The sequence below is a fragment of the Hylobates moloch genome, unplaced genomic scaffold, assembly GCF_009828535.3.
Source record: "Hylobates moloch isolate HMO894 unplaced genomic scaffold, HMol_V3 SCAFFOLD_5, whole genome shotgun sequence".
NCBI lineage: Eukaryota > Metazoa > Chordata > Mammalia > Primates > Hylobatidae > Hylobates > Hylobates moloch.
This window is the reverse complement of record NW_026652280.1, coordinates 3,187,619-3,201,328: the sequence shown is the minus strand read 5'-3', so window position 1 is coordinate 3,201,328 and position 13,710 is coordinate 3,187,619. Positions and strand designations below refer to the sequence as shown.

The 13,710-nt window shown below is 41.3% G+C and overlaps 1 protein-coding gene across 4 annotated transcripts in view; it reads left to right on the top strand.

The window, feature by feature from the left end:
* ZNF236 (zinc finger protein 236) overlaps positions 1 to 13,710 on the top strand; it is a 157,888-nt gene that overhangs the window by 93,999 nt on the left and 50,179 nt on the right. For all 4 annotated transcript variants that reach the window (XM_058438250.1, XM_058438252.1, XM_058438251.1 and 1 more), the window contains 6 exons: positions 2,429 to 2,711; positions 5,200 to 5,303; positions 7,727 to 8,092; positions 9,542 to 9,687; positions 9,782 to 10,022; positions 10,432 to 10,611. In XM_058438250.1, the coding sequence (XP_058294233.1) occupies positions 2,429 to 2,711; positions 5,200 to 5,303; positions 7,727 to 8,092; positions 9,542 to 9,687; positions 9,782 to 10,022; positions 10,432 to 10,611 (1,320 nt within the window). The remainder of the gene's footprint in view (positions 1 to 2,428; positions 2,712 to 5,199; positions 5,304 to 7,726; positions 8,093 to 9,541; positions 9,688 to 9,781; positions 10,023 to 10,431; positions 10,612 to 13,710) is intronic.

The window sequence follows — 13,710 nt, the reverse complement described above, 5'->3', positions numbered from 1 at the left end:
CTCTAAGCCGCTTTACATGTTCCTTCCCGTCAATTAATAAAGCTTCTAATGCTACTGAATTCTAGCATCGATTTGGGGGTTCTGTTTGGGTTTCATCTCACTGCTACATATTTATTTAGATTCACCTTGTATGTCTTGTTTTCCTTGGATCATTGTGGGGGAAACTGCAGATGAACTCTTGTCCATAGGAGAAAAGTCCCGTGTTAAATTGCGTTGTTTTGCCCAAACCTAGAGACTTGGACAGGGGTTAAATTCCCTCACGTTTATTGTGACGTTAGCCTGCTTGGCCTAACACTTGCCGTCTGTTTCATGCTGTCTGTCTATCGTGCTTAATTTTGTTGTTCTCTGTCTCCAGTCTGTGCTATACCGATTGTGTTCTCAGTTCCTTAAAGAATGTTAACAGAGTTACCTCCTTATTTCCTCATGTGTGTTGGTGGGGCCGCTATCTATAAGCTGCCCTCAAATCATTCCAAGCTTTATTGGTATAATGTGGACTTTTAGTTTGCTGTATCTGTTTTTGGAATTTCTACGAGATGGACGTTGAGTCCACTGGCTTTATCCTCCATGACTTTCTCCTTCAACCCACACCCTCACAGTCCTTTGCTCCCCTCTTTTTCTTCTTCCCTCCCCACTCCCCTCCCATCTCTCATCTTTTTTCCCTTTTATGTGCTAAGAAAAATTATCCAGTTTGTTTTTAAATTTACTTATTTGGTGAATTAATCACTGTCCACTTTGCAATTTAGTGTTTCTGTTGAGTTGTAAGTTTTTTCAGTCAGTCGCACAGTAATGACCTCCCTGCTCCCAGCCAAACTTTACTCCTTCTCTAGTATTCTTTGTAATCAATTGGAATGCATCCTTATTTTGTCATTTAGGAATGAATACTTATGCATATAGTTCTCTCTCAGTATCAGCTGAGGATTGGTTCCTGGACTCCTGAGGACACCAAAATCTGCAGATGCTGAAGTTCCTGATATCAAACAACATAGTATCTGCATGTAACCTACACGCGTCCACTTGTATACTTTAAACCATCTCTAGATCACTTATAATACCTAATATAATATAAATGCTATGTAAATAGTTTGGGGTTCTTTTGAGAGACAGGGTCTCACTCTGTCACCCAGGCAGGAGTACAATGGCACAATCATAATTCACTGCAGCCTTGAACTCCTGGGTTGAAGCAATCCTCCCACCTCAGGCTCCTGAGTAGCTAGGGCTACAGGCTCACCACCATGCCTGGCTGATTTTTTTAAATTTTTAATTTAAATTTTTAAATTTTTTTTTGTAGAGACGCGGTCTTCAACTTCTGTGCCAAGCCCCACCTTGGCCTCCCAATATACTGGGACTACAGGCGTGCGCCCCCATGCCTGGTTAATTTTTAATTTTTTGGTAAAGATGGAGTCTTGCTGTGTGGCCCAGGCTGGTCTCACACTCCTGGCCTGAAGCAGTCTTTCCATCTCAGCTTCCCAAAGCAGTGGGTTACAGGTGTGAGCCACTGCACCTGGTTGTAAATAGCCAGTATAGTGTGTCGTTTATTGAATAATAACAAGAGAAAAAATATCTGTATTCTCTAACTGCAGTTGGTTGAATCTATGGATGTGGAAGGCACAGATACAGAGGGCCAACCACATATATTTTTAAAGTTTTATTTTCTTCTTTATAGTAATTGTTTTTAGTTGGGGGCCGTTTGCTAATTTATTAATTTGGACTCCCATTTTTGGGCTTCTGGTTTTTAAAAATCTGATGGTAATTCGTTTTTTGCCCTTATTAATAAATGAATATCTGTATTTATGAATACCGGTAGCTTGTGTGGGCACTGTCAGCCTCAAAGCTTACTCCTGAATTTTCAGGGAGGAGTAGAAGCAGGTCTTTAATCTGAGCGTCTTCCTAATGTTGGTCATCGCTCTCCTAAAGGATGCCCTTCCCTTGGCCTTTTTTTGGTTACATAATATTTGTACATATTTATGATGTACATGTGATATTTTGTTTCATGTATAGAATGTGGAATGATCAAATCAGAGTACTTGGGGTATTCATCACCTTAAGTATTTAGCAGTTTCTTAGTATGGGAACATTTCAAGTTCTCTCCTGTAGCTACTTTGAAATATACATTGTTGTTAACTAATCACCCTACTCTGCTATCAAACATTAGAACTTATTCCTTCTATCTAAGCAGATGTTTCCACCCCTTCACCAACCTCTGTTCATCCCCCTTCCCCCACTTTCCAGTACACTTGGCTGTTTTCTTTCCATGACCTAAGTTTCTCAAGAGAGGTGGGAAAATATAGCAACTCTCTACCATCATAAAAATAGCTTGGTTGAGTTATTAATTTTCATTACATACATACCTATTTAGTTTTAATTGTTTTGCTAAAAACCTAAGTTTTCTTCATTAGGATTTTGATCCCTTTTCCTTGATTTTGTGTAGACATTTGTATGGAGGAAGAGGAAGAACATTCCGAGAGAAATGCATCACGGAAGTCTCGTCCTGAGGTCATCACTTTCACAGAGGAGGAGACAGCCCAGTTAGCCAAGATCCGGCCTCAGGAGAGCGCCACGGTGTCGGAGAAGGTCCTGGTGCAGTCCGCGGCAGAAAAAGACCGCATCAGTGAACTGAGGGACAAGCAGGCGGAGCTGCAGGACGAGCCCAAGCACGCCAACTGCTGCACATACTGCCCCAAGAGCTTCAAGAAGCCCAGCGACCTGGTGAGGTGAGGGCATGGCTACACTGTGTGGGTTCTGCTCTGAAGACTGGAGGTGCAGGCAGCTGCTCCTTTGGTGACTTTCACTGCAGCAGGGCCATTAGTTTCTGAACCTGGTTTCACCTGAGTGATGGCAGCTTACTTACTTGAATGTATGGTTTTAAGCTTGAATTAGTTCTCTGTAGTAAACTCGTTCAGAATATTAATTAGACAGTCTGTTTTCAGCTGTGTGTGGTGGCTTACACCTGTAATCTCAGCACTTTGGGAGGCTGAGGCGGGAGGATCACCTGAGGTTGGGAGTTTGAGACCAGCCTGACCAACATGGAGAAACCCGGTCTGTACTAAAAAATACAAAATTAGGTGGGCATAGTGGTGGGTGCCTGTAATCCCAGCTACTCGGGAGCCTGAGACAGGAGACTCGCTTGAACTTGAGAGGTGGAGGTTGTGGTGAGCTGAGATCATGCCATTACACTCCAGCCTGGGCAACAAGAATGAAACTCCGTCTCAAAAAAAAAAAAAAGTCTGTTTTCTCTGTAGATTGCTTATGCTTATTTCTGTATGGTTGTCATAGTAGTAAACAATGAAAACAAATGTATCCATTGAGGAAGGCAGGGCTCTAAGTTTTGTGGACAGGCAGAAGAGCAGCAGGCGCCCTCCCGCCTGAGGCCTACCAGTCAGTGTGAGGAGCGGGACACAAGCGCTTGACAGGAGGGAGACTAATTGGCAATTGGCCAAACAGCAGTGGCTTATACATGAGATCGAGCTGAGCAGAACCATGAAGAATCTGGAAACCAACACCCATGGTAAAGAACAGAAGGGGCTCTCAGAATGTCCTTCCTTTCTGGAGAAAGGAAGACCAAAGTATCACCGTTCTCGTAAAGAGTCAGAAGAGTTTCTGTATATAAGGGGGATGCTTATGTTTTGCTCTAGGAGATAGAACTAATTATTCAGCAACTTAATAAAACAAACTGTGAAGATTTTAATATTGCAGGATGTTTCAGAAAACCAAAGGGTGTGTTCCTTGCAGTCTATTCTACAGAGGGCAGCAGCAGGTGCTGCAGGGAAAGGGTAGGTGGCTTCAAGGAGCTGCTGGGTTGGCAGTGCCACCCTAGTGAGCACACACCTTGACTGCTGGCCTTCATGTTTTGATCATAGCAGGAAGGGGAGGTGTGTTCAGCTAGAGAGTGACAATGAGGGAGGTGACTGGAGAAGAGAGAGAGCCCAGGTCCCACTGCGTGGTGTGGCTACAGGACCCTTGAACAGCGAGCTCTCGTTGAGCCATGCAGTGAAGTTCCGGGGTAGGATCTAAGTTGATGGTGTGATCTGAGGTTGGGCATAAGACATAGAAAGTTAAACTAAGGAGAGGAGAAGCTAAGGGGTTGTGATGGAAAACTTGGGATGTTTATAAGAAGGAGTCCAGTCTGGCCAGCAGTTGTGTGTGGCCTGGAGGAACTCATGAACTAACTGATAGGGAGAGATCGTTTTCCAGTAGGGGTTAGTGGTGGAGTCATAGATGAGAAAGTCAGGCCTGGCAAGGGTGTCACATGGAGGTGTTGAGACAGCACTTTGTGACCTGCCTGTGGATGGGGCATGCCAGCCAGTTAGCAGAGACAAGATGCCACCAAGGCGACATAAAGTGTCTCCATTGACTGTACCTAAAGACCAGAAGAGTGGGACGTTCTTTTTTTTTTTTTTTTTTGAGATGGAGTCTCTCTCTGTCGCCCAGGCTGGAGTGCAGTGGTGTGATCACGGCTCACTGCAACTTCTGCCTCCTGGGTTCAAGCGATTCTCCTGTCTCAGCCTCCTGAGTAGCTGGGATTACAGGCGCCTGCCACCACGCCCCGTTAATTTTTGTATTTTCAGTAGAGACAGGATTTTTTTTTTTTTTTTTTTTGAGACGGAGTCTTGCTCTGTCACCCAGGCTGGAGTGCAGTGGCGCGATCTCGGCTCACTGCAAGCTCCGCCTCCCAGGTTCATGCCATTCTCCTGCCTCAGCCTCTCCGAGTAGCTGGGACTACAGGTGCCCGCCACCACGCCCGGCTAATTTTTTGTATTTTTGGTAGAGACGGGGTTTCACTGTGGTCTCGATCTCCTGACCTTGTGATCCGCCCGCCTCAGCCTCCCAAAGTGCTGGGATTACAAGCGTGAGCCACCGCGCCCGGCCTAGAGACAGGATTTTACCATGTTGGCCAGACTGGTCTCGAACTCCTGACCTCAGGTGATCCGCCCGCCTCGGCCTCCCACAGTGCTGGGATTACAGGCATGAGCCACTGCTCCTGGCCCTAAGGAAATTATCTCTATTATTAATTTGTCTTGCAAATATTTTGGTTGTTATTTGGATTTGTTTATGGTATTTTTTGTATGGAGTGAAGCTTAAAGTTTTTCTTGGCCAAACTTAATCAGAACGTAGTAACACCTAATTTTAATTTTTGTAGTTATAAATTTCAAACCATGAAGTCGTTTGTCAATGTGTCTATAATTAATGCTTTTTGGATAGGCATGTTCGAATCCATACTGGAGAAAAGCCATACAAATGTGATGAATGTGGAAAGAGTTTTACTGTGAAATCCACTCTTGATTGTCATGTGAAGACTCACACAGGTAAGGAAAACATCCCCCCATCATTGGTGGAGGCCTTAGGATAGCATTTCGTATGTTTTGTTCCTATGTATTTTGTGTACATAAATACTTTCCAAATTATAGAAAGCTTAAAAATGAGGCACCATGAAGAAAGTGATAGAAAAGATTTTTTTATTCCTGACACAGGGAAAACTGTCTAAATGACACTAAGAAAAAAAAGGATTAGGTCTCAAAAGTTGAATTTTTCTTAAAAATTGTCACGTATTCTTACTCATGCTTAAATAACTTTGTTAAAAAGATTACCTCTTAGTCTCATTTAAGCCAAAGAGATTTAGTTTGTTGAGGTTTTGTAAAAACTGGCACTTAGCAAATCTGATGGCAGTTATCATTTCATAATTATTTTTATATGGGGAGAAACTCTTGCAAAGGCAGAAATGAATGTCCAATTTTCCTGGCCTTTTTCTCATCTTCATCTTGTCTGCGCCTTTGCTTCTGGAATTCTGCACAGTGCCTGCTAGCAGTGGGGAGGCTGCCTCTGCCTCTGCCCGCTTGGGAATCCTGTAGTCCTCCTGTGAGCTCTGTGGTCCTAGACAAAGTTCTCCTCTCAGCCACAAATTTCTCCTGCAGAAGATGGGGCTAATACTTGTACCTCCGTCTTTGGGAGTTCAGACATTTAAATAGCTTTAAGCATTAAGACATTTAAATAGCTTGGAAAAGTGTTTGGCCTTTGGTAAACACTCAGGAATGGATTGGTCTGTGGTAAACGCACAGTGAATGCAGAGCTGTTGTTATAATGATTCATAGAATTATGATTATGAGACTAATTTACATTCTTCATTGTTGGTTATAAGCAGAATTCAACAGACAAGAACAAATGGACTTTCACACATTTACCTGAAGCCCTGTGATTCTTCTCTGATGGGTTAATATTTGTAACCAGATAAACAGATCCCTGAGCTTGTTTATATGACTGTCCTGTGTGCAGTTTTTCTGTTGTTTCATTAGGCTCCCTGTATTTGTCTCTTTTGTGTAATGCAGCGAACTTTTCGTGGATATAGAGGGCCCAGCCTCACTTATCTTTGTGCCCCCAGGTCTAGGGCATGGCCTCTCATGCAGCAGGCGCCCAGTGATGTCCATGATGACTTGGTGCACGCTGCTTCATCATTTCCTTGGTTTTGGCGTTCAGCGTAGGCTACGTGGATAAGGACTAGAAATGGAAGTCTCTGGATAAATACCTTTTGGTGCTCTTTCTCCATTCCGAAGTAGAGGTGTGATTTCTGAGGAACCCAGGGTGGCGTTGGGATAGCAGGTTGCACTAGTCCCTTTGTGGATCCTAGTGTGCACCATCCTGTAAAAATTAGCATTTGTTCCTGGACAGTAGAGGGGAAAAGCCAGCCAGGAAGTTTTTCAGCTCCCAGAGGCTTTTGGAGGGTGGAGCCTATGCTCATGGTGCTCCGAGCCTTCGTGGCCTTTGATATACCCAGTAATCATGAAAAGAGCCTAAGGAACTAGGTACATGATACTAGGCACACAGCCCTTTGACCCTAGAATAGAACTTTCCTTTGCATATTCTCCCAGTGTGATGCCTACCTGTGCTGGCATTTTGGTTGCCCCTGTTTGGCAGAAGAGAAGATAGAGATGATGAGAGTAGAGAAGATAGATGATGATAGAGAAGATAGAGAGATGCTGAGATGTTAAAGTACCATTTGTAAAATTAAAGAAAAGTGACAGTAATTCAGAGCTGGGCTGTTAAGTCATACCACCCATTAGCTCCTGATAAATATAAATCAAATACTCCAATCAAGGTTCAGAATAATGCAGTGGTTTAGAAACCCTGTAAACCTCAAAGGCTTGTGAAAATGCTAAATTCAAATTGTAAACAATATACTGTTATGGGGTGATTAGACTGTATGTGTATATGGTATAAAGGACATTTCTCGGGTGATTAGACAGTGTATGCGTATGGCATAAAGGAGTATCTATTTCACAGAGTTGTTCTGGGGTGATTAGACAGTGTATTTGTATATGGTATAAAGTAGGTTTCTGGGGTGATTAGACAATGTATGTGTATATGGTATAAAGTAGGTTTCTGGGGTGATTAGACAGTGTGTGTATATATGGTATAATGGGTGATTAGACAGTGTATGTGTGTATATGGTAGAAAGTAGGTTTCTGGGGTGATTAAACAGTGTCTGTGTATAGTATAAAGTGTATCTGTTTGACAGAGTTGCTCTGGGGTGATTAGACTGTTGCATAAATACTGTTAAATTTATGCAACAATTGCCTTTGACATCCATAACATCTTATAAGTGAAAGGGATTCTCATTAAAGTACTTCCATCCACTGATTCAACATATTTACATCCATATTGACAGCTGAGTGGGGTGGGTGTGAGTGTCGCGACTGCCATCGCCTCTGCTGATTCTTGGCTGGGCTTTTCACAGGTCAGAAGCTCTTCAGCTGTCACGTCTGCAGCAACGCCTTCTCCACAAAGGGAAGTCTGAAGGTCCACATGCGTCTGCACACGGGAGCCAAGCCCTTCAAATGCCCGCACTGTGAGCTGCGTTTCCGTACCTCGGGTAGAAGGAAGACACACATGCAGTTTCATTATAAACCAGACCCAAAGAAGGCCAGAAAGCCTATGACTCGAAGCTCGTCGGAAGGACTGCAGCCCGTAAACCTCCTCAACTCCTCCTCTACCGACCCTAACGTGTTTATCATGAACAACTCTGTTCTAACAGGACAGTTTGATCAGAATCTGCTGCAACCAGGACTGGTGGGCCAAGCTATTCTCCCTGCCTCTGTGTCAGGTAAACGCTGAGCTGGGGGAATGAGAGCGGCACAGTGATTGAACTGTTCTGCGCTGCTGCTGTCTATTCTCACAATAGAAGAGATGTTGTTTACCGTAGCACCATGTTTCCCTTCTTTGAGCCTTTTCCTTATAAGGCATTCGGAAACATTGGAATTCCATCTTGCAGACATTGCTCCATTCCCCATTCTGTCTTCCATGGCAGCTGCTTTTTTACACTAAGCACTTTGTTTAGCTTTTGTTTTCAGTGGGTGTAAACTTGTTTTTACTCAGTTGGCATTCTCATAAATTTAGTAGTGAGAAGTGTAATTTATAAATACTCATTAGCATTGTTTTTGATATAGTGCAGTTTTCCAGTTGTTCTTGGGTCTCGTAGTGCTTGAGAAGTGTTACATTTTAGCTAGTTGTGTTGGTTTGTGTACCTGCGAGTAAATGCAGCAGTTGTACATGGCAGTCAGATGTCCCGTGTGCCCTTCTTTCTGTTTCTGTGACTCGTGGCATGATTGCAGCCTGACCGCCACTCAGTAGTAGTGGTTGTTTTGAACCTTCGGCTAATCAGTAGAATCTTTTTGAGCTACTTTTCTGATATGTTTAAAGTGGGCAATATGAGTATCTATTTCACAGAGTTGTTCTGGGGTGATTAGACAGTGTATGTGTATATGGTATAAAGTAGGTTTCTGGGGTGATTAGACAGTGTCTGTGTATGGTATAAAGTGTATCTGTTTGACAGAGTTGCTCTGGGGTGATTAGACTGTATGTGTATATGGTATAAAGGGTGATTAGACTGTGTGTATGGTATAAAGGGTGATTAGACAGTATGTGTGTGTATGGTATAAAGGGTGATTAGACAGTGTGTGTGTATATGGTATAAAGGGTATTATGGTATAAAGGGTGATTAGACAGTGTGTGTGTATATGGTATAAAGGGTTTTAGACAGTATGTGTGTATATATGGTATAAAGGGTGTTAGACAGTGTGTGTGATTAGACAGTATGCGTATATGTGGTATAAAGGGTGATTAGACAGTGTGTGTGTATATGGTGTAAAGGGTGATTAGACAGTGTGTGTGTATATGGTATAAAGGGTGATTAGACAGTGTATGTGTATACGGTGTAAAGGGTGATTAGACAGTGTATGTGTATGGTATAAAGTAGGTTTCTGGGGTGATTAGGCAGTGTATGTGTATATATGGTATAAAGGGTGATTAGACAGTATGTGTGTGTATGGTATAAAGGGTGATTAGACAGTGTGTGTATATATGGTATAAAGGGTGATTAGACAGCATATATGTGTATATGGTATAAACTAGGTGTTCGTATTCCACAACAACATTGTATTGACATAATGTGTACTACTTATGTATTTAAAAATCCCTATGTAAAAAATGAATTACTTTAGTTTTAAGAAGGATTCATAACACTCGGTCATTCCCTTTCTTTTTCTCTGGCCAGCTGGGGGTGACCTGACTGTGTCTCTGACAGATGGGAGCCTGGCTACCCTAGAAGGCATCCAGTTACAGTTGGCCGCTAACTTGGTTGGACCAAATGTACAGATTTCTGGAATCGATGCTGCCAGCATTAATAACATTACGTTGCAGGTATGACACCTTCCATGGTCTCCTGTGCTGTAATTCTCTTGGCATCACAGAGAAGCATGAAGTTTTCATTACAAGTACCTGCGCTGCTTTTCAGATCGATCCGAGCATTCTGCAGCAGACGCTACAGCAGGGCAACCTATTAGCTCAGCAGCTCACGGGGGAGCCTGGCCTGGCCCCACAGAACAGCTCTCTCCAGACGTCGGACAGCACAGTCCCCGCCAGTGTTGTCATCCAGCCCATCTCAGGCCTGTCCTTACAGCCCACAGTGACCTCTGCGAACCTGACCATAGGCCCGCTGTCTGAGCAGGATTCAGTGCTGACCACCAACAGCAGTGGTAAGAGCCACTCACTTTTGCTTATTTTGACAGCTGGTGTTTCAGTTTCTTGCTTGTGATCACATATTTGATTTTAGGATGTTACGATGTCATTTTCTTCTCTTTGTAGAAGAGAATAAATCAAATGTCCTGAGAATAAAATAAGCTTTTCTTACAATTAATGATATGTATTTAATATATGCCCTTAGATTATTACTATCTTCATTTAATTACTCTTTTCATCCAGACTTCATTTCATCGCAAGGCTTTCTTCTTAGACGAAGGAATTAGAGATGACTGATGCTTTGTTTTAAATCTTTGTCTTACTGAAATATTTAATAACAGTTTAATTAAAATATTTTTAATATAAAAACAGGGGAAATTGGTTTTTTTGAAGCTCAACTTTGTTTTGCTTTGTAATGACAATCAGGGACCCAAGACCTCACTCAAGTGATGACTTCGCAAGGTCTGGTGTCCCCCTCCGGCGGTCCCCACGAGATCACCCTGACCATTAACAACTCCAGCCTGAGCCAGGTCCTGGCACAGGCCGCTGGGCCCACTGCCACGCCTTCCTCGGGGTCTCCACAGGAAATTACCCTGACTATCTCCGGTTAGTAAGTTATTACTTTAAACATCTTTTCACCCTGCAATTTAAGTACTGTATATCTTACTGTCTCTTTTCCTACAAGACTCTGCTGTGCATAAAGCCCATGCTCAATATGTATTTGTAATTTATAGGAGAAGTTGAAGTTTAGTGAAAATAAAGTGTTCTAATTCAGATCTGGTACCAGAAATGAAAAATTATAGTTTCTCATGTCACTTCCAGTTTGAGTACAGTCAGTTATTTAATTCTTTCATTCATTGACTCATTTTTAGAGAATAAGTTATTTTTGTTTAGCAAACATCAGAAAGCATAACTTTGTGGTTCTCACTCATGCTCCATGAAACTGGTATAAACTGTTTACATTAGGGCGTTTTAGATGCCCATGGCACTCTCTTTACTGTATGTCTTAAGAATTCTACTAGGATTATATAGAAAAATTGAAACATGGGAGAACATTGAAAAGTAGATAAACGGGTAGGAAATACCCTTTGGCAGTAAAGCCCACCTAAAATTGGCAATCTAATTCTCTCCGCCAGTCACCAGGCTGACTCATTCCCTGTCTCAGGGCTATGCTGCTCGCATTCTGACTTTTCTTCTTGTGTGCCTTCCTTGGTCCTTACGTATCATTAATTCCCATAGTGTGTTCGGATCTCAGTGAGCATTGAACATATTTTCCTGGTGTGCTTCGCTCACGTGACTCTTAACTATAAACTCTTCATATTACTAAGAGTCATTTGTTAATTCATCAATTTTTGGAGCCCTTACTATGTGCTAGATATTCTAGTAACTTCCACAGATATTAACTCATTCGATATTAGTTCATTTAAGACTCATAACCTGATGATGATGTTAACAAAGACATTTTGCTAGGAATCAAAACACCCTCTGTGGAGATCTGATGTGATAGAGGGAAGCAGCCCCACTTCCCTGAAGCACACCTGTGGAGAAGGGCAGCATTCTAGATGGACTCAACCATGAAGGGCAGGATTTCTGCTGTTTCAGAGATATTTCTGCAGAAATTAATTTCAGAACTGAAAGAAAAGGTATTCATAAGAAAACCAGAAGCTTTCTTTTTCAGGAAGGTGTCTTTATTTCTTTTAATATATTAGTGAGAAATTTGAGGAACTATTTTTAGGTACAGCTTTGCTTTTAAATGAGATGCAGTGGTTTTTAGACGCTGTTGGACAGCAAAAATCAACATTGAATTTTATATAATTCGGTAACCTTCCTCCTTTTAAAATTATATTTATATCTGAATTTTAATGTTGGAGATACAGAAGAGTTATAATATTTTAGGAAAGCTATTTGGTTGATCCAATTAACTTCCTCGAGTACACTTAATATAAGAAGTATTGTGCTAGGTCTTATCAAAACCACATAATGCATGGTTCTTGCTCAGAGTTAAGAAAATGCATTCTTCAGTTTGTGGATTGTGCCTCTTTTCTTCCTGTATGTTATTATTGGCCATTTGGTTATTTTGTTAGTATATTTGAAAGTGTAGATGAATATAACTAATATTTTAAGAATTTGGCTTCAGCTGTTCTAGGAGAAAACCTTAAATGAGTTAATGAAATAAGTTTGGTTTCAACTTTGGGCTTAAGATTGTTTTTTCTCACTTACTATGATGGATAATGAGAATTGGCTATACAATTCCTTATCCTATTTTGAAAGGGCTGCAAAAAGCATTTAATTTATGGTAACCTGTTAAAAGCATCTAGATATTCCATGGAAATTTTCAAAGATTTCTTAGTGTGTTCTTTTTTCCATTAACACATAGGATTATAAATGCATGCAAGTACTAGAGAATGCACCAATCACTTCAGCTAAGTTTTGCAGACTTTAGGCAGTTCATGAGTCCTAGCATTCAGAAAAAGATTACACGTTGAGTGAAAGGCAAAGACAGTCCTTTGCTTCCCGGAATTACCCTGTCCAGATACAATGAAAGTCCTTTTACCTGATGTTTTCAGCCCAGTTATTAATAAAAAGGTATATAAAATTGGGAACCAAACAAGTGACATCTGCATACTTTGGAGATTCATCCATGGATCTTTTGAATATGGGTCTGCTCAGGTGATAATACATTTTCTGCTTTTTAAAATTTTTGCCTGTACTCGTGTTCATCATGCAGTTTCATTTCCTGTTTCTATTTCTTTAGCGTTGCATGAGAATGTGGGTCACTATAAAGCAATCATAGTACAGCGTACTTTTGTCTTTTGAATCTTTTTCTCTCTGATTTTGTGTAGTTGTCTTGCCTACACCTATTTTGACAGCAGAATGTTTAAAGTATCTTATCTTTACCAAGTCTTTCCAAGGCATTCAGTTTGGTTTCCATTGGATGTCCAACAGGTTTTTTATTCTCATATTCATTTCTGGTTGCCATACTATTTAATTTCATTATATCATTACAGTAGCTGATGAAGCTGGCATAAATGGGTTTTGAATCAAGCAAATGTATTTTAGTGGGAATGTATTGCAGGCATGTTAGTGTGTACTTGAGAGCATTCAGAACACACGGGATAGGAACACAGCACACGGGAAACCGCAGCATCATGGGCTCGGCAAGCCTGCCCAGTGGAGGGCAGGGAGGGGAGGTTCTGTTATCGCCTGGTGATGCACCTCAGATCCTTTTAACATGCTTTTGCTATTACCTGGCAATGCACTGTATTTGGAAATATTTTCAATTCATTGACAGTTTTATTCAACAAAGTGTGTGATTTCTAGGGCCTAAATACTGAGTTAAAGTAGAACTCATAAGAAGTATTTTTAAAATACTTCACAGCTTAAAAACTGTGAACAAATACTGTCATTTAGGGAAACGCATTTCGTGGTCTCATTTTCATTTTTCCATAAATTTTACTGAAATGACAATGAAAGCTTTGAGGATACAATTATATGTTTAACACACTTGCCAATACGCATCTTAGAATGTTGTTTTCAGATACCACAATATTAATTTCCATTTAGGTCAAGAACTTATTCAACACATTTCTAACGGAAATAGTGAACCATTAATAAACGGGAGCATAAGATTGTTAGTGCCTGAAATCAATGATCAATCTACAGGTGCCACCCTAACAATAAGCAATGATCAGCTTCTCTCCCAGA